This window comes from Mus musculus, chromosome 3 (assembly GCF_000001635.26).
Source record: "Mus musculus strain C57BL/6J chromosome 3, GRCm38.p6 C57BL/6J".
Classification (NCBI taxonomy): domain Eukaryota; kingdom Metazoa; phylum Chordata; class Mammalia; order Rodentia; family Muridae; genus Mus; species Mus musculus.
The window spans coordinates 102883030-102904259 of record NC_000069.6 but is presented as its reverse complement, the minus strand read 5'-3'; the positions used below and the strand labels follow the sequence as shown (position 1 = coordinate 102904259).

General features: G+C 38.4%; 1 protein-coding gene across 2 annotated transcripts in view; it reads left to right on the top strand.

Annotated features, from left to right (window-relative positions):
- The window catches only part of Sycp1 (synaptonemal complex protein 1), a 117602-nt gene that overhangs the window by 31841 nt on the left and 64531 nt on the right, over nucleotides 1-21230 (top strand). For both annotated transcript variants that reach the window (NM_011516.2, XM_006501229.1), the window contains 4 exons: nucleotides 4124-4228; nucleotides 5303-5406; nucleotides 8288-8405; nucleotides 10652-10722. In NM_011516.2, the coding sequence (NP_035646.2) occupies nucleotides 4124-4228; nucleotides 5303-5406; nucleotides 8288-8405; nucleotides 10652-10722 (398 nt within the window). The remainder of the gene's footprint in view (nucleotides 1-4123; nucleotides 4229-5302; nucleotides 5407-8287; nucleotides 8406-10651; nucleotides 10723-21230) is intronic.

The following is a 21230-nucleotide window of genomic DNA, read 5'->3' as shown; positions in this document are numbered from 1 at the left end:
GGGGAGAGTGGGCAGCCTTGTCTAGTCCCAGACTTTAGTGGGATTGCTTCAAGTGTCTCTCCATTTAGTTTGATGCTGGCTACTGGTTTGCTGTATATCGCTTTTTCTATGTTTAGGTATGGGCCTTGAATTCCAGATCTTTCAAGACTTTTACCATGGAGAGGTGTTGAATTTTGTCAAATGCTTTCTCATCTCATCTCTAATGAGATGATCATGTGTGTTTTTTTTTTCCTTTGAGTTTGTTTATATAGTGGATTATGTTGATGGATTTCTGTACATTGAACCATCCCTGCATCCCCCCTGGGATGGAGCCTACTTAATCATGATGGATGATTGTTTTGATGTGTTCTTGGGTTCGGTTTGGAGAATTAATAATATTGAGTATCTTTGCATTGATATTCATAAGGGAAATTGGTCTGAAGCTCTCTTTCTTTGTTGGGCCTTTGTGTGGTTTAGGTATAAGCATAATTGTGGCTTCATAGAAGAATTGGGTAGTGTTCCTTCTGTTTCTATTTTGTGAAATAGTTTGAAGAGTATTGGTATTACATCTTCTTTGAAGGTCTGATAACATTCTGCACTAAACCCATGTGATCCTGGGCTTTTTTTTTTTTCTTGGGAGACTTTTAATGACTGCTTCTATTTCTTTAGGGGTTATGGGACTGTTTAGATGGTTTATCTGATCCTGATGTAACTTTGGTACCTGGTATCTGTCTATAAAATTGTCCATTTCATCCAGATTTCCTAGTTTTGTTGAGTATGTGTTTTTGTCATAGGATCTGATGATTTTTTTAAAAAAAATTTCTCAGTTTCTGTTATGTCTCCCTTTTAATTTCTGATTTTGTTATTTTGGATACTGTCTCTGTGCCCTCTGGTTAGTCTGGCTAAAGGTTTATCTATCTTAATAATTTTTCTTAAAGAACCAGCTCCTGGTTTTGTTGATTCTTTGTATAGTTCTCTTTGTTTCTACTTGGTTGATTACAGTTTGACTATTTCCTGCTGTCTACTCCTCTTAGATGTATTTGATTCTTTTTGTTCTAGAGCTTTCCGGTGTGCTGTTAAGCTTCTAGTATTTGCTCTTTCCAGTTTCTTTTTGGAGGCACTCAGAGTTGTGAGTTTAGTTTGTGCCTTCATTTTTATTGAATTCTAAAAATTCTTTAATTTTTTCCTTTATTTCTTCCTTTACCAAGTTATTATTAAGTAGAGTGTTTTTCAGCTTCCATATGTATGTGGGCTTTTTTTTTTTTTTTTTTTAAATGGAGGACCAGCCTTAATCTGTGGTGATCTGATAGTATGCATGGAATATTTCAGTCTTCTTGTATCTGTTGAGGCCTGTTTTGTGACTGATTATATGGTCAGTTTTAAAGAAGGTACCATGAGGTGCTGAGAAGGTATATCCTTTTGTTTTAGCATGTAGTTTTTCTATAGATGTCTGTCAATTCCATTTGGTTCAAAACTTGTGTTAGTTTCACTGTGTCTTTGTTTAGTGTCCATTTCCCTGCTCTGTCTACTGATGAGAGTGGGGTGTTGAAGTCTTCTACTATTATTGTGTGAGGTGAACTCTGTGTTTGACCTTTAGTGAAATTTCTTTAATGTATGTTGGTGACTTTGTCTTTGGGGCATAGATGTTCAGAATTCAGTTTTATCTTGGTAGATTTTTTTTCCTTTAATGAGTATGAAGTATCCTTTCTTATCTTTTTGGATACCTTTTGGTTGAAAGTCGATTTTATTTTATATTAGAATTGCTACTCCAGCTTGTTTCTTGGGACCATTTGCTAGTAAAAAAAATTTTCAATCCTTGTACTCTGAGGTAGTTTCTGTCTTTGTCACTCAGGTGCGTTTCCTGTATGCAGCAAAATGCCAGGTCCTGTTTGCATATCCAGTCTGTTAGTCTATGTCTTTTTATTGGGGAATTGAGTACATTGATGTTAAGAGATATTAAGGAAAAGTGATTGTTATTTCCTATTATTTTTGTTGTTAGAGGTGGAATTATGTTTGTGTCGCTGTCTTCTTTTGGGTTTGTTGAAAGAAGATTACTTTCTTGCTTTTTCTAGGGTATAGTTTCCTCCTTGTGTTGGAGTTTTCCATCCATTATCCTTTGAAGGGCTGCATTTGTGGAAAGATAATGTGTAAATTTGGTTTTGTCATGGAATATCTTGGTTTCTCTGCCTATGGTAATTGAGAGTTTTGCTGAGTATAGAAGCCTGGGCTTGCATTTGTGTTTTCTTAGGATCTGAATGACATGTGTCCAGGATCTTCTAGCTTTTGTAGTCTCTGGTGAGAAGTCTGGTGTAATTCTGATAGGCCTGCCTTTATGTTACTTGACCTTTCTCCCTTACAGCTTTTAACATTCTTTCTTTATTTTGTGCATTTGGTGTTTTAATTATTATGTGGTGGGAGGAATTTCTTTTCTGGTCCAGACTATTTGGAGTTCTGTAGGCTTCTTGTATGTTTAAGGGCATCTCTTTCTTTGGGTTAGGGAAGTTTTCTTTTATAATTTTGTTGGATATTTACTGGCCCTTTACGTTGTGAATCTTCACTCTTTTTTTGGTCTTCTTATTGTGTCCTGAATTTCCTGACTGTTTTGGGTTAGGAGCTTTTTGCATTTTGTATTTTCTTTGTTGTGTCAATGTTTTCTCTGGTATCTTCTGCACCTGAGGTTCTGTCTTCTATCTCTTGTATTCTGTTGGTTGTGCTCGCATCTAAGACTCCTGATCTCTTTCTTAGGTTTTCTGTCTCCAGGCATGTCTCCCTTTGTGATTTCTTTATTGTTTCTATTTCCATTTTTAGATCCTAGATGGTTTTGTTCAATTTCATCACCTGTTTGGTTGTGTTTTCCTTTATTTCTTTAAGGGATTTTGTGTTTCCTCTTTAAGGGCTTTCAGCTATTTACCTGTGTTCCCCTGTATTTCTTTAAAGGAGTATTTATGTCTTTTTTAAAATCCTCTATCATTATCATGAGATTTTAAATCTGAATCTTGCTTTTCCAGTGTGATGGAGTATCTATGACTTCCTGTAGTGGGAGAAATGGGTTCTGATGATGCCAAGTAGACTTGGTTTCTGTTGCTTATGTTCTTTCCCTTGCCTCTCACCACCTGGTTATCTCTAGTGCTACCTGCCTTTGCTGTCTCTGACTGGATCCTGTCCCTCCTGTGATTCTGGTTGTGTCATAACTCCTCAGAGTCCAGCTATCTCTGTGGTCCTGTGATCCTCACATCTGGGATGTGTCAGAACTCCTGAGAGTCAAGCTGCCTTTGGTTTCTTGAAATCATGGTGTGACCAAGCTCCTGAGATCCTGTTGTGTCAGAGCTCCTGGGAGTCAAGCCTTCTCTGGGTGTTGCAGGGATGTTTGGGGAGCTGGATTCCTGGGTTTGCTCCTGGCACAGGTACAAGCTGGAAGGAACATGTGCCTCTGGCTGGGCAGGGTTTAGTCTTTCCTTGGTTCCTGTGGGGGTCCTAGTTACACTGGGTTTTGGGAAAGATGTTGTGACTGCAACTATGATCTTGAGTGTGTCAGATCTCCAGTGCTCCTGGGTGTGTTCTATCTCCTGGGAGTCAAGCTTCCTCTGTAATCCTGGGCATTTCAGAGCACCTGGGAGTTGGCCTCCCTCTGGGTGCTGTAAGAGTGGGTACAGAGTCAGCACCCCAGGTCTGCTCCGGGTGCACATTCAGACCAGAAGGAACCCGTGCCACTGGCTGGGTGGGGGTTCCTGCATTCCTGGATCTTAGGGGTCCCAGTTACTCTGGGTGTTGGGGCAGATATTGTGGCCTCCTCTTCTTGATCCTGGGCTTGTTAGAGTACCTGGGAATTGAGCTTCCTCTGGGTGTTGTGGGATTGGGTGAGGAGCCAGTGTCCAAGGTCTGCTCACTGCACAGGTTCTGATGGAAGGAACTGGTGCCATTGGCTGGGTGGGGATTCCAGTGTTCCTGGATCCTGGGGGACCCAGTTATTCTTGGGTGTTGGGGCAGATGTTGTTGCCTTTTCACCTGTGCTGGGCATGTTAGAGCACCTGGGTGTTGAGCTTCCTCTCGGTCCCTGTAGTTCTTTATATTATTCTTTGGGCAGTTCAATTATTTTCAATATGTACGTAGTTTGACTGTCACACTTTTTTTCTATTGTGTTTAGGCAGAAGATCAAAAACTTTTAGATGAAAAGAAACAAGTTGAGAAGCTTGCTGAAGAATTACAAGAGAAAGAACAAGAACTAACTTTCCTTTTGGAAACCAGAGAGGTTTGTTAAAGATATGTTTTCTTTTTCTTTCTTTTTCTTTTTTTTTCTTTTCTTTTTTCTTTTTGGTTTTTTTGAGACAGGGTTTCTCTGTGTAGCCCTGGCTGTCCTGGAACTCATTTTGTAGACCAGGCTGGCCTCGAACTCAGAAATCCGCCTGCCTCTGCCTCCCAAGTGCTGGGATTAAAGGCGTGCGCCACCACGCTAGGCTGTGTCATTGATAATTTTAAAAATTAAGGTGATTATCACATTGTTTACTTAAATTTAAAGTATTTAGCTGAACATGATATTTATATCTATATATAATCCTAGTACTTTGGAGGGAAAGGCAGGAAAATCAAGAGTTCAAAGTCAACCTCAAGACCACTGTTCTTAAACTCAGCCTGGGCTGAATGAGACCCTGTCTTAAGAATATTTTTTTGGGGGGCTGGAGAGATGTCTCAGTGGTTAAGAGCACTGATTATTCTTCTAGAGGTTCTGAGTTTAATTCCCAGCAACCACATGGTGTTTCACAACAATCTATAATGGGATTCGATGCCCTCTTTTGGTGTCTGAAGACAGTGTACTCACAGACATAAAATAAATAAATCTTGTTTTTTAAACTTTTTTTTTAAGATTTATTTTATTCATTTAAGTAAACTGTAGCTGTCTTCAGACACACTAGAAGAGGGCATTGGATTACATTACAGATGGTTATGAGTCACCATGTGGTTACTGAAATTTATGTCCTCTGGAACAGCAATCAGTGCTCTTAACCACTGAGCCATTTCTCCAGCCCCCAAATATTTTAAAAAATATTTTTTAATATCCTGCCAAATTTTCTCCAATGTATTGCTTGATTACTTTTACAGAAACCATATCTATTTTTAGTCTTTCTTTGTTTTTGAGACTGTCTATGGAACTCCTGCTTTCCGGAACTCACTATGTAGACCAGGATAGCTTTGAACTTACAGAGATCTACTTGCCTTTGCCTCCTGAGTTTCCAGGATTGTGCCACCATGCCCAGCCTAACTATGTCTTTTATATGAAAAAAACTGATAGAGCATCTGTTAATAAATATATACATTTATTTTACAGAAAGAAGTCCATGATTTGCAAGAACAAGTAACTGTCACTAAAACAAGTGAACAGCATTATTTAAAACAGGTTGAAGAAATGAAAACTGAGCTTGAAAAAGAGAAGTATGTTTTTCACCTAACTACATACAGTTAATTACTAAGCTTTATGGTAAAAGTAAATAGTGTTTAGTATTTACATCAATGGATTTGAAATTGTGTTTTATTCATACTTAAAGATCAAAATGAAAGCCAGGCATGATGGTGCACAAATGTAATCTCAGTACTCTGGAAGCTGAAGCAAGAGGATTACAAATTTAAGGACCGTGCTTTGTAGTCAAAAGCTTTATGTTAGGAAAGTTTGTATCATTTATGTAAAATAATAAATAAAAAATTTAAATCATTTCATATCAGTATATAGTTTTCTCTTGTCTTTTATGAACATTGGTTCAAGAAACCCTAAACATAGAAAAATCTGTAGATACTCAAGTCTTATATACAAACAGCACAGTGCTTGCATATAAAGTATAAATATCCTCTTTCAAGTAAGTTTTAGCTTGCTTCCAAACTACTTACAGTACTGAAAATTATGTAAATTCTGTTTGTTCTACTGTATTCAGGAAATAATGGCAAGAAGTTTATATGTTCAGTCCAGACATATTTTCCTGAACAGTTTCAATCTCTAGATGGATAAGCCCATGAATGTGGAATTTTAACATAAAGATGGTCTAACATTAATTTTGGGGAGACATTTAGTTTCCCATAAAGATAATTATATGTGTTGATAAAATTTCAATATAAAAGTTTATTTCTGTGAATTGTATCTTGGGTATTCCGAGCATTTGGGCTAATATCCACTTATCTGTGAGTGCGTACCATGTGTGTTCTTTTGTGATTGGTTTACTTCACTCAGAATGATATTTTCTAGTTCCATCCATTTGCCTAAGAATTTCATAAAGTCATTATTTTTAATAGCTGAGTAATACTCCATTGTGTAAATGCACCACATTTTCTGTATCCATTCCTTTGTTGAAGGACATCTGGGTTCTTTCCAGCTTCTGGCTATTATAAATTAAGTCTGCTATGAACATAGCGGAGCATGTGTCCTTATTATATGTTGGAACATCTTTTGAGTATATGCCCAGGAGTAGTATAGCTGGATCCTCAGGAAGCTCAAGAAGAAGAAAGACCAAAGTATGGGTGCTTTGGTATTTCTTAGAAAGGGGGACAAAATACTCATGGGAGCAATTATGGAGACAAAAGTGTGGAGCAGAGACTTAAGGAAAGGCCATCCAAAGACCTGGGGATCCAAACCATTTACAGTCACCAAACCTAGACAACTATCGTGGATGCCAAGAAGTGCTTGCTGACAGGAGCCTGGTATAGCATCTCCTGAGAGGCTCTCTGCCAGAGCCTGAGAAATACAGAGACAGAAGCTTGCAGCCAACCATTGGACTGAGCACAGGGTCCCCAGTGGAGAAGTCAGAGAAAGGACTGAAAGAGCTGAAGGGGTTTGCAACCACATAGCAAGAACAATAATATCAACCAGCCAGATTACCCCCCCCCCAGAGCTCCCAGGGACTAAACCACCAACCAAGGAGTACACATGGAGGGACCCATGGCTCCAGCTGCATATGTAGCAGAGGATGGCCTTGTTAGGCATCTATGGGAGAAGAGGCCCTTGGTCCTGGGAAGGCTCGATGCCCCAGTGTAGGGGAATTTGAGGGCGAGGAGGCAAGAGTGAGTGGGTGGGTGGGGAAACACCCTCATATAGAATCAGGGGAGTGGCGATGGGATAGGGGATTTGGGGGGAGGAATTGGGAAAGGAGATAATATTTGTAATGTAAATAAAATATCCAATAAAAATTTTAAAAAATAATTAAAAAACAAAATATTTTTATTATCTAAATATTCAATGGAATGATTTCACTTATTCAGCAAGCTTAGTTTGGTAGTAAGGATCTATCATAGGGAAAGAAGTAAATTTAAATGCATGTTGATGGTTTATTTTTCCCTTTGATTGCTTCTTAGGAATAGATAAAATGGCAAGTCAAATATTAGTTATGATGCATCTTGCTTGGAGTTCTAACATTTGGGAGGCTGAGGAGGAAAGGTTGCTGTGAGTTTGAGGCCAGCTTAGTCTACATCATGAGTCCTAAGTCTCACCCTTTTCTTGTAGCTCCATTCCCTCCTGATATTCTTTCAACAGGTTTTTTTTTTTTGAGACCTTCTTTTTAATTCATTTATTAAAAATCCCCTTAAGAATTTTTCTGAGTTCGAGGGCAGCCTGGTCTACAGTGAGTTCCAGGTCAGCCAGGGCTACACAAAGAAACCCTGCCTTGAAAAACCATTAAAAAAAAAAAGAATGGAGTAGTTATTTATATTTAGTTTCAAATTTATTATTTTATTTTATTTATTATTAATTTCAAAAATATTATTCTTGCTATATTTGCTTTTTAATCTCTCATTACTTAGGGGGAAAAAGCCTCTATTTTCTCTGCTGAGTTTTCAATATCATTAAGTAAGAGGAAGCAGGAGATACTTCTGAGATCATTTGGTATTGCCACACCCTACAAATGGATACTGGCTTTAGCTAGTAGCAACAATAATTTCTCTTTCACTATGGAACAATTACGACTTTGTAAGAATGGTTGCATTTAATTACAAATATTTCATGCTTCAAGCTTTATTCTAATTAAAGTTTTAGAAGTTTGAAATAGATTATTAGATATAGAGCAATTATGTGGAAAATATGTGCTTTATATTTTTTGAAGTAATGAGAGTGTTGAGAATATACATAGAAATGTGTGATATGAAATGTTAATATAGAAATAATTTATATATTTGAACAGATAATGTAATGAAGCAGCATGAAAATATAACTTTGCTTCAAGAATTAATGGCCAATATTATTTATATCCTGCCTATTCCTTCTATTAAGATTATTTTGAATTAAATTTTATAGATCATATTTAATTCTTTCTAAATGGCATGTTTTTTAAAACAGACTTAAGAATACTGAATTAACTGCAAGTTGTGACATGCTTTTGCTTGAGAACAAAAAATTTGTACAAGAAGCAAGTGATATGGCCCTAGAACTCAAGAAACATCAAGAAGATATCATTGTGAGTTGGCAGTTATCAGTGACTTTTTTTCTTAACTTCAAAAGTAGAGGGACTTTAAAATATATGTGTCTTAGTCAGGGTTTCTATTCCTGCACAAACATCATGACCAAGAAGCAAGTTGGGGAGGAAAGGGTTTATTCGGCTTACACTTCCATGCTGCTGTTCATCACCAAAGGAAGTCAGGACTGGAACTCAAGCAGGTCAGGGAGCAGGAGCTGATGCAGAGGCCATGGAGGGATGTTCTTTACTGGCTTGCCTCCACTGACTTGCTCAGCCTGCTCTCTTATAGAACCCAAGACTACCAGCCCAGAGATGGTCCCACCCACAAGGGGCCTTTCCCCCTTGGTCTCTAATTGAGAAAATGCCTTACAGTTGGATCTCATGGAGGCATTTCCTCAACTGAAGCTCCTTTCTCTGTGATAACTCCAGCTGTGTCAAGTTGACACAAAACTAGCCAGTACAATATGATTATTGAATACCCTTTTAGCTTAAAAAGTTTCATTATTTCTGAGTTGATTTTTTAATCTAATTTTTTTAATTAGATATTTTCTTTATATACATTTCAAATGCTATCCTGAAAGTTCCCTATATCCTCTCCTTGCCCTGCTCCCCTACCCATCCACTCCTGCTTCTTGGCCCTGGCATTCCCCTGTACTGGGGCATCTAAAGTTTGCAATACCAAGGGGCCTCTCTTCCCACTGAGTTGATTTTTTTTTTTTGAGGAAAAATTGAATACTATTCTGTGGTATGATGATACTTGACTACAAAAATTAGAGACTCCCAATATATGAAGTTAATATAATTTTAAGCATTAACAGTTGTATTTAGTAACATTATATCTAGTCATAGATATCTATGGAAGATATAATAATGAATATCTTTTCATTTTTCTTCAAGAACATGAATTAATATAAAAATAGTGAAAATAGTATTCCAATATTTTAAATAAAAAGTATGTCATATATTTTGATAATGTGATAAAGTGTTATTTGAATTCATCAGTTCACTTCTGCCTTATGGAAGAGAAGTTGTCAGAGAACAATATTGATTTTGGTCCTTGAAAGATAAATTATGAATTTTGTTGATAATGATTAATGAAACATTATGAATAGCATATAAAGCCTCAGAGTACCACTAGAAAATCAAAAATTTTATTAACTGCTATATATTATTAGGATTGTTGCCAGTACAAGTCTATAAACCAGAATTATACAAATTAAATAGCTCACTGTTTTAGTTTGTATTCTATTTCTGTGTTAAAACAGTATAAAAGAAGTAGCTTGGGGTCAGGGGAAGTAGGTTTGTGGGGCAAGTGCAACTGGGTTGGATGGGCCTGAAACAAGAGTAAGGTCAAGAATTATTAAAACCCTGAAAATTTCATCTTGAGACCAAAATCTCATCGTGAAATCAGCAGGAATAATGATGGCTTCCTCCCTATTCTCAGCCTGCATGCCCCAGGGCACATAGTCTCATAATCCCCTACCTCCATCCTTTTTGGGGAAGTCTCAGTAGCCTCTTAGCCAAATTACAGGTTTAAGCACCCAGAATCCCTCTTCATGCAAATAAAGCATTCCCAGCTCCTCAGCTCTAGCCCATTATGTACACTCTCCTTGAAAAACTCCTACCCACTCCCCAAGGTTTATATAGATAGTACTTGTTACCCTGGAATAAAAAGACCTGCTGTTTATGGAATATCTAGAAGAGCTCTTTTACACACTTCCTCCTCATAAAAAGAGCTCACAACTAATGGTGCCTGAATACTCTGAGGCCAGAAACAGAGACAGACCCTCAGAAGTTTATTTGGCTTATAGATCTCAAGCATAGTCCATCATTAAGGGAAGTCAAGGCAGGAGCTCAAGGCACTAACCTTGAAGTAGGAAGTAAAGCAGAGGCCCTGGAGAACTGCTCATTCCCAACTTGTTCCTTAGGGTTTGTACGACCCGCTTTTTAATAGATGCTAGGTCACCTGCCCAGGGACTGCAATCAGTGGGCGGAGCCCTCCCACATTAATTCTCAGTGAAGAAAATGTCTCACAGACTTGCTTAAAGTCAATCTTATGAAGGCAGTTTTTTTGACTCTTAACTTGTGTTAAGTTGACCAAAAAATAATTAGCACACTCACGTTATTGCTTTTTTTGTATAATGAAATAAAATTTATGCTGACAGATGAAGGTTTTAAATATTAATTTCACTTATATTTTGTTGAAGAAAAATGATTAACATAAGCATTGTTGATTATCGTCATAGAATTGCAAAAAGCAAGAAGAAAGGCTGTTGAAACAAATAGAAAATTTGGAAGAAAAAGAAATGCATTTAAGGTAAGAGTAATGAGTTTGTCTCTGTCTGAAAAAGGATTTTAGGATTTCTTTTTTATTTTTGACAATTGTATAAAGTGAAAATATTAGGTATAGGTTAATGTTTTAAAATCCTGCCTAAAATTATAATAAATTTATAGTTCAATAATTAAAAGCAAAATTATTTATATTTAGTACTGAAACAGTGAAATTATATGAAAATTATTTTAAAGCATCATAAACCTAATTCTTTAAAGCTTAAAAAAATTATACTAACTGCATCTAGAATTTGGAATAAAAATTTTAAACTACTTTTAATAGCATTACTATTATATTACAATATTTATCTTTACTTTTTAAAAAATATATTTAACTCTTACTCATAATTATATAAAATCTTATATTCTCACTTAGTATTTTCAGCATTATATTTCTTGATTTTTTTTAAATTATGTATTTGTATATGTAATAATATTAACTTTATTTTGGTATATTTGTTATTTTCTATTTTTTTTTCCATTTTTTATTAGGTATTTAGCTCATTTACATTTCCAATGCTATACCAGAAGTCCCCCATACCCACCCACCCCCAATCCCCTACCCACCCACTCCCCCTTTTTGGCCCTGGCGTTCCCCTGTACTGGGGCATATAAAGTTTGCGTGTCCAATGGGCCTCTCTTTCCAGTGATGGCCGACTAGGCCATCTTTTGATACATATGCAGCTAGAGTCAAGAGCTCCGGGGTACTGGTTAGTTCATAATGTTGTTCCGCCTATAGGGTTGCAGATCCCTTTAGCTCCTTGGGTACTTTCTCTAGCTCCTCCATTGGGAGCCCTGTGATCCATCCATTAGCTGACTGTGAACATCCACTTCTGTGTTTGCTAGGCCCCGGCATAGTCTCACAAGAGACAGCTACATCTGGGTCCTTTCGATAAAATCTTGCTAGTGTATGCAATGGTGTCAGCGTTTGGATGCTGATTATGGGGTGGATCCCTGGATATGGAAGTCTCTACAGGAACCATCCTTTCATCTCAGCTCCAAACTTTGTCTCTGTAACTCCTTCCAAGGGTGTTTTGTTCCCACTTCTAAGGAGGGGCATAGTGTCCACACTTCAGTCTTCATTTTTCTTGAGTTTCATGTGTTTAGGAAATTGTATCTTATATCTTGGGTATCCTAGGTTTTGGGCTAATATCCACTTATCAGTGAGTACATATTGTGTGAGTTCCTTTGTGAGTGTGTTACCTCACTCAGGATGATGCCCTCCAGGTCCATCCATTTGGCTAGGAATTTCATAAATTCATTCTTTTTAATAGCTGAGTAGTACTCCATTGTGTAGATGTACCACATTTTCTGTATCCATTCCTCTGTTGAGGGGCATCTGGGTTCTTTCCAGCTTCTGGCTATTATAAATAAGGCTGCTATGAACATAGTGGAGCATGTGTCCTTCTTACCAGTTGGGGCATCTTCTGGATATATGCCCAGGAGAGGTATTGCTGGATCCTCCGGTAGTACTATGTCCAATTTCCTGAGGAACCGCCAGACTGATTTCCAGAGTGGTTGTACAAGCCTGCAATCCCACCAACAATGGAGGAGTGTTCCTCTTTCTCCACATCCACGCCAGCATCTGCTGTCACCTGAATTTTTGATCTTAGCCATTCTGACTGGTGTGAGGTGGAATCTCAGGGTTGTTTTGATTTGCATTTCCCTGATGATTAAGGATGTTGAACATTTTTTCAGGTGCTTCTCTGCCATTCGGTATTCCTCAGGTGAGAATTCTTTGTTCAGTTCTGAGCCCCATTTTTTAATGGGGTTATTTGATTTTCTGAAGTCCACCTTCTTGAGTTCTTTATATATGTTGGATATTAGTCCCCTATCTGATTTAGGATAGGTAAAGATCCTTTCCCAATCTGTTGGTGGTCTTTTTGTCTTATTGACGGTGTCTTTTGCCTTGCAGAAACTTTGGAGTTTCATTAGGTCCCATTTGTCAATTCTCGATCTTACAGCACAAGCCATTGCTGTTCTGTTCAGGAATTTTTCCCCTGTGCCCATATCTTCAAGGCTTTTCCCCACTTTCTCCTCTATAAGTTTCAGTGTCTCTGGTTTTATGTGAAGTTCCTTGATCCACTTAGATTTGACCTTAGTACAAGGAGATAAGTATGGATCGATTCGCATTCTTCTACATGATAACAACCAGTTGTGCCAGCACCAATTGTTGAAAATGCTGTCTTTCTTCCACTGGATGGTTTTAGCTCCCTTGTCGAAGATCAAGTGACCATAGGTGTGTGGGTTCATTTCTGGGTCTTCAATTCTATTCCATTGGTCTACTTGTCTGTCTCTATACCAGTACCATGCAGTTTTTATCACAATTGCTCTGTAGTAAAGCTTTAGGTCAGGCATGGTGATTCCACCAGAGGTTCTTTTATCCTTGAGAAGACTTTTTGCTATCCTAGGTTTTTTGTTATTCCAGATGAATTTGCAAATTGCTCCTTCTAATTCGTTGAAGAATTGAGTTGGGATTTTGATGGGGATTGCATTGAATCTGTAGATTGCTTTTGGCAAGATAGCCGTTTTTACAATGTTGATCCTGCCAATCCATGAGCATGGGAGATCTTTCCATCTTCTGAGATCTTCTTTAATTTCTTTCTTCAGAGATTTGAAGTTTTTATCATATAGATCTTTCACTTCCTTAGTTAGAGTCACGCCAATATATTTTATATTATTTGTGACTATTGAGAAGGGTGTTGTTTCCCTAATTTCTTTCTCAGCCTGTTTATTCTTTGTGTAGAGAAAGGCCATTGACTTGTTTGAGTTTATTTTATATCCAGCTACTTCACCGAAGCTGTTTATCAGGTTTAGGAGTTCTCTGGTGGAATTTTTAGGGTCACTTATATATACTATCATATCATCTGCAAAAAGTGATATTTTGACTTCCTCCTTTCCAATTTGTATCCCCTTGATCTCCTTTTGTTGTCGAATTGCTCTGGCTAATATTCAAATACTATGTTGAAAAGGTAGGGAGAAAGTGGGCAGCCTTGTCTAGTCCCTGATTTTAGTGGGATTGCTTCCAGCTTCTCTCCATTTACTTTGATGTTGGCTACTGGTTTGCTGTAATTTGCTTTTATCATGTTTAGGTATGGGCTTTGAATTCCTGATCTTTCCAAAACTTTTATCATGAATGGGTGTTGGATCTTGTCAAATGCTTTTTCTGCATCTAACGAGATGATCATGTGGTTTTTGTCTTTGAGTTTGTTTATATAGTGGATTACATCGATGGATTTTCGTATATTAAACCATCCCTGCATCCCTGGAATAAAACCTACTTGGTCAGGATGGATGATTGCTTTAATGTGTTCTTGGATTCGGTTAGCGAGAATTTTATTGAGGATTTTTGCATCGATATTCATAAGAGAAATTGGTCTGAAGTTCTCTATCTTTGTTGGATCTTTCTGTGGTTTAGGTATCAGAGTAATAGTGGCTTCATAAAATGAGTTGGGTAGAGTACTTTCTACTTCTGTCTTGTGAAAAAGTTTGTGCAGAACTGGAATTAGATCTTCTTTGAAGGTCTGGTAGAACTCTGCACTAAACCCATCTGGTCCTGGGCTTTTTTTGGCTGGGAGACTATTGATAACTGCTACTATTTCTTTAGGTGATATGGGACTGTTTAGAAGGTCAACTTGATCCTGATTCAACTTTGGTACCTGGTATCTGTCCAGAAATTTGTCCATTTCGTCCAGGTTTTCCAGTTTTGTTGAGTATAGCCTTTTGTAGAAGGATCTGATGGTGTTTTGGATTTCTTCAGGATCTGTTGTTATGTCTCCCTTTTCAGTTCTGATTTTGTTAATTAGGATTTTGTCTCTGTGCCCTCTAGTGAGTCTAGCTAAGGGTTTATCTATCTTGTTGATTTTCTCAAAGAACCAACTCCTCGTTTGGTTAATTCTTTGAATAGTTCTTCTTGTTTCCACTTGGTTGATTTCACCCCTGAGTTTGATTATTTCCTGCCGTCTACTCCTCTTGGGTGAATTTGCTTCCTTTTTTTCTAGAGCTTTTAGATGTGTTGTCAAGCTGCTAGTATGTGCTCTCTCCCGTTTCTTCTTGGAGGCACTCAGAGCTATGAGTTTCCCTCTTAGAAATGCTTTCATTGTGTCCCATAGGTTTGGGTACGTTGTGGCTTCATTTTCATTACACTCTAAAAAGTCTTTAATTTCTTTCTTTATTCCTTCCTTGACCAAGGTATCATTGAGAAGAGTGTTGTTCAGTTTCCATGTGAATGTTGGCTTTCCATTATTTATGTTGTTATTGAAGATCAGTCTTAGGCCATGGTGGTCTGATAGGATACATGGGACAATTTCAATATTTTTGTATCTGTTGAGGCCTGTTTTGTGACCAATTATATGGTCAATTTTGGAGAAGGTCCCATGAGGTGCTGAGAAGAAGGTATATCCTTTTGTTTTAGGATAAAATGTTCTGTAGATATCTGTCAGGTCCATTTGTTTCATAACTTTGTTAGTTTAACTGTGTCCCTGTTTAGTTTCTGTTTCTACGATCTGTCCATTGATGAAAGTGGTGTGTTGAAGTCTCCCACTATTATTGTGTGAGGTGCAACGTGTGCTTTGAGCTTTTCTAAAGTGTCTTTAATGAATGTGGCTGCCCTTGCATTTGGAGCGTAGATATTCAGAATTGAGAGTTCCTCTTGGAGGATTTTACCTTTGATGAGTATGAAGTGTCCCTCCTTGTCTTTTTTAATAACTTTGGGTTGGAAGTCGATTTTATTCGATATTAGAATGGCTACTCCAGCTTGTTTCTTCAGACCATTTGCTTGGAAAATTGTTTTACAGCCTTTCACTATGAGGTAGTGTCTGTCTTTTTCCCTGAGATGGGTTTCCTGTAAGCAGCAGAATGTTGGGTCCTGTTTGTGTAGCCTGTCTGTTAGTCTATGTCTTTTTATTGAGGAGTTGAGACCATTGATATTAAGAGATATTTCGGAAAAGTAATTGTTGCTTCCTGTTGTTTTTGTTGTTAAAGTTGGCATTCTGTTCTTGTGGCTGTCTTCTTTTAGTTTTGTTGAGGGATTATCTTCTTGTTTTTTCTAGGGCGTGGTTCCCGTCCTTGTATTGGTTTTTTTCTGTTATTATCCTTTGAAGGGCTGGATTCGTGGAGAGATAATGTGTGAATTTGGTTTTGTCGTGGAATACTTTGGTTTCTCCATCTATGGTAATTGAGAGTTTGGCTGGGTATAGTAGCCTGGGCTGGAATTTGTGTTCTCTTAGTGTCTGTATAACATCTGTCCAGGCTCTTCTGGCTTTCATAGTCTCTGGTGAAAAATCTGGTATAATTCTGATAGGCTTGCCTTTGTATGTTACTTGACCTTTTTCCCTTACTGCTTTTAGTATTCTATCTTTATTTAGTGCATTTGTTGTTCTGATTATTATGTGTCGGGAGGAATTTCTTTTCTGGTCCAGTCTATTTGGAGTTCTGTAGGCTTCTTGTATGTTCATGGGTATTTCTTTCTTTAGATTTGGGAAGTTTTCTTCAATAATCTTGTTGAAGATGTTTGCTGTTCCTTTGAGTTGAAAATCTTCATTCTCATCCACTCCTATTATCTGTAGGTTCGGTCTTCCCATTTTGTCCTGCATTTCCTGGATGTTTTGAGTTAGGATCTTTTTGCATTTTCCATTTTCTTTGATTGTTGTGCTGATGTTCTCTATGGAATCTTCTGCACCTGAGATTCTCTCTTCCATTTCTTGTATTCTGTTGATGATGCTCGCATCTATGGTTCCAGATTTCTTTCCTAGTGTTTCTATCTCCACTGTTGCCTCACTTTGGGTTTTCTTTATTGTGTCTACTTCCCTTTTTAGGTCTTGGATGGTTTTATTCAATTCCATCACCTGTTTGGTTGTGTTTTCCTGCAATTCTTTAAGGGATTTTTGTGTTTCCTCTTTAATGTCTTCTACCTGTTTGGTTATGTTTTCCTGTAATTCTTTAAGGGATTTTTGTGTTTCCTCTTTAATGTCTTCTACTTGTTTAGCAGTGTTCTCCTGTATTTCTTTAAGTGAGTTATTTAAGTCCTTCTTGATGTCCTCTACCATCATCATGAGATATGCTTTTAAATCCAGGTCTAGCTTTTCAGGTGTGTTGGGCTGCCCTGGACTGGGCGAAGTGGGAGTGCTGGGTTCTGATGATGGTGAGTAGTCCTGGTTTCTGTTAGTAAGATTCTTACGTTTACCTTTTGCCATCTGGTAATCTCTGGAGTTAGTTGTTATAGTTGTCTCTGTTTAGAGATTGTTCCTCTGGTGATTTTGTTAAACTATATCAGCAGACCAGGGAGACTAGCTCTCTTCCCTGAGTTTCAGTGGTCAGAGCAGTCTCTGCAGGCAAGCTCTCCTCTTTCAGGGAGGTGCACAGTTATCTGGTGTTTGGACCTCCTCCTGGCCGAAGATGAAGGCCCAAAACAGGATTTTTCCCAGAAGTTGTGTTGCTTTGGCCTGCAGACTGCCCGCTGCGGAGTCCCAGAATCAAGGTGGCCCTCGCAGAATGTGAGGCAGAAGCCTCACGGGCTGTGCGGACACCTGTGCTCTGACCAGGAAGGTGGCAGGTGGTCTGTAGCTGAAAATGGCGCCGCCTCAGAGGCTCTGTGGCTCTCGCCCGTTCCAGAAGCTGCTGGCCTCTGTGTTCCACACTCTCACCCGCAGACCGCCCGCCGCGGAGTCCCGGAACCAAGGTGGCCCCCACGGAATGTGAGGCAGAAGCCTCTCGGGCCGGGTGGACCCCTGTGCTCTCACCAGGAAGGTGGCTGGTTGTCTGGAGCCGGAAATGGCGCCCTATTTTCTATTTTTTACTATTATTAAAAATACTGAAGTAAAACAGGGCACACATGTATTTTTTTACTTTAAATTTGAGAAAATTAACTTTTTTGAATGTATTAACAAGATCATAGAAATAATGGTTCCAGTGCCTTGGTAATGAATTGGATTCTAGTAATTTCTGTTAATTGTAAAATACAGTCAAGATCATGTGAAAGATCTATTTCCAAAATGTTTCAATTGTTATCTGGTATCATAGTTTTCATGATTTGTAGTCATTATGTTTTGTATAAACTTTAGGATTTTTTGAAATTTGCCCATAACAATTTTTCTTTGTAAAATTATCTGCAAATATCTATACTATTTAATCTTTTAAGGGCTTTATCATTTACTGTTTACTTAAACATTAAAATAGTAATTCTTTATTATTTTATTTATTTATTTTAAAAATTAATTTATTTTTTACATTCCATATTCTACTTCCCACCCTCCCCCATCCACCCTCTGACTGCCCCATATCCTACCCCTCCTCCCCACCCCACCACATCTCCACGTGGATTCCCCCATCCCCCACCCTACCTAACCTCTATACTCCCTGGGGCCTCCAGTCTCTTGGAGGGTTAGGTACATATCTCTGGATGAACACAGACACGAAGTCCTCTACTGTATTGTGTTGGGGGCCTCATATCAGCTGGTGTATGCTGTCTGTTTGGTGGTCCAGTGTTTGAGAGATCTCAGGGGTCCAGGACTGCTGGTCCTCCTACAGGATTGCCCTTCTCAGATTCTTTCAGCCTTCCCTGATTCAACAACAGGGGCCAGCTGCTTCTGTCCATTGGGTGGACATATCTGCATCTGACTCTTTCAGCTGCTTTTTGGGTCTTTTGGAGGGCAGTCATGATAGGTCCCTTTTTGTGAGCTCTCCATAGCCCCAGTAATAGTGTTAGGCCTTGGGACCTCATCTTGAGCTGGATCTTTTTTTCCTCAGGCTCCTCTCCATTTCCATTCCTGTAATTCTTTCAGACAGGAACAATTATGGATCAGAATTGTGACTGTGGGACGGCAACCCCATCCCTCACTTGATACCCTGTCTTCCTGCTGGAGGTGGGCTCTAGAAGTTCCCTCTCCCTACTGTTGGGCATTTCATCTAAGGTCCCTCCCTTTGATTCCTGAGAGTCTCTTACCTCCCAGGTCTCTGGTGCATTCTGGAGGGTCCCTCCAACCTCCTATTTCCTTAGGTTGCCGGTTTTCCATTCTTTCTGTTGGCCCTCAGGGTTTCAGTCCTTTTCCTTTACCCAATACCAGATCATGTTTCCCTCTCTCCCTTCCCCTCTGCTGTCCCTTCCCCTTTCCCTCCCAGTTACCTCTCTTCCTTCCCCCTTGTGATTGCTTTCTTCTCCTTCCCAAGTGGGACTGAGGCGTCCTCACTTGGGCCCTTCAGGTTGTTGGTTCTGTGAACTGTGTCTTGGTTATTCTATCCTTTTTTCCCCCTAATATCCACTTATTAGTCAGTACACACCATGTATGTCCTTTTGGGTCTGAGTTACCTTACTCAGGATGATGTTTTCTAGTTCTATCCATTTGCCTGCAAAACTCAGGATGTCCTGTTCTTGTTCTTAATAGCTGAGTAGTATTTCATGTATAATTAACCACATTTTCTGTATCCATTCTTCTGTGTGGGTCATCTGGGTTGTTTCCAGCTTCTGGCTATCACAATGCTGCTATGGACATAGTGAAACATGTGCCCCTGTGGCATGGTGGGGCATCTTTTGTGTATATGCCCAAGAGTGGTATAGCTGGGTCTTCAGGTAGATCTATCTCCAATTTTCTGAGGAATCTCCAGATTCATTCCAGAGTTGTTGTACCAGTGTGCAATCCCATCAGCAATGGAGGAGTGTTCCTCGTTCTCCACAGTCTTGCCAACAAGTGGAGTTAGAGAAGATTTTTTTTCCCAATTTGTAGGTTGCCGATTTGTCTTTTGACTATGTCCTTTGACTTACAGAAGCTTTCCAGTTGCATGAGGTCCCATTTATCAATTCTTGATCTTAGAGCATGAGCCATTGGAGTTCTGTTTAGGAAATTTCCACCTGTGCAAATGAGTTCAAGGCTCTTCCCCACTTTCTCTTCTATTAGATTCAGTGTATCTAGTTTTATATCGAAGTCCTTGATCCATTTGGACTTGAGCTTTGTATAAGGCGACAGTTAGATCAACATCATTTATTGAAGATACTTTCTTTTTTTCCATTGTATATTTTTGGTGTCTTTGTCAAAGATCAAGTGACCATAGGTGTGTTGTTTTATTTCTGAGTCTTCAATTCTATTCCATTGATCAACGTGTCTGCCTCTGTACCAATACCATGCAGTGTTTATCACTATTGTTCTGTAGTAAAGCTTGAGGTCAGGAATGGTGATTCCCCCAGCTGTTCGTTATTGTTAAGAACTGTTTTCACTATTCTGGGTTTTTTTGCCTTTCCAGATGAATTTGAGAATTGCTCTTTCAATGTCTTTGAAGAATTGTGTAGGGATTTTGATGGGGATTGAGCTGCATCTATAGATTGCCTTTGGTAGGATGGCCATTTTTACTATGTTAATTCTGCCAATCCATGAGCATGGGAGATCTCTCCATTTTCTGAGATCTTCTATTTCTTTCTTGAAAAACTTGAAGTTATTGCCATACAGATCTTTGTGACTATTATGAAGAGAGTTGTTTCCCTAATTTCTTTCTCAGCCTATTTATCCTTTGAGTAGAGAAAGACTACTGACTTGTTTGAGTTAATATTATATCAGGGCACTTTGCTGAAGTTTTTTTTTTTTTTGTTTTGTTTTTTTTTGTTTTTTTAATCAGCTAAAGAAGTTCTCTGGTAAAATTTTTGGGGCCGCTTATGTATACTGTGATATCATCTGTAAATAGTGATACCCTTATTTCTTTGCCAGTTTGTTTCCCCTTTGTTGTTTTATTATTCTAGCTAGCATTTCAAGTACTTTATTGAATAGATATGGGGAGAGTGGGCATCCTCGTCTTGTCCTAGATTTTCGTGGGATTGCTTCAAGTATGTCTTCATTTATTTGTTATTGGTTGTTGGTTTACAGTAATTGCTTTTATTATGTTTTGGTATAGGCCTTGAATTCCTGATCTCTCTAATACTTTTAACATGAAGCAGTGTTGTATTTTGTCAAATGCTTTTTCTACATCTAATGAGATAATCATGTGATTTCTTTCTTTGAATTTGTTTTTATAGTGGATTGCGTTAATGCATCCTTGTATATTGAACCAACCTTGCATCTCTGGGATGAAGCCTACTTGATTGTGGTGAATGATGGTTTTGATGTGTTCTTGGAGTCAGTTTGCAAGAATTTTGTTGAGTATTTTTGTATTGATATTATATAAGCAAGATTGGTCTGAAGTTCTCTGTTTTGGTTGGGTCCTTGTATTGTTTAGGTATCAGAGTAATTGTGACTTTATAGAACGAGTTAGGTAGTGTTCCTTTTGTTTCTATTTTATGGAATAGTTGGAGGAATATTTGTATTAGGTCTTTGAAGGTTTGGTAGAACTCTGCACTAAATCTGTCTGGCCCTGGCCTTTTTTTGGTTGGGAGGTCTTTAATGACTTCTATTTTCTTATGGGACATGGGCCTGTTAGATAGTTTACCTGCTCTTGATTTAACTTTCATATGTGTTATCTGTTTAGAAAACCATTCATTTCATGTAGATTTTTCAGTTTTGTTGAGTATAGGCT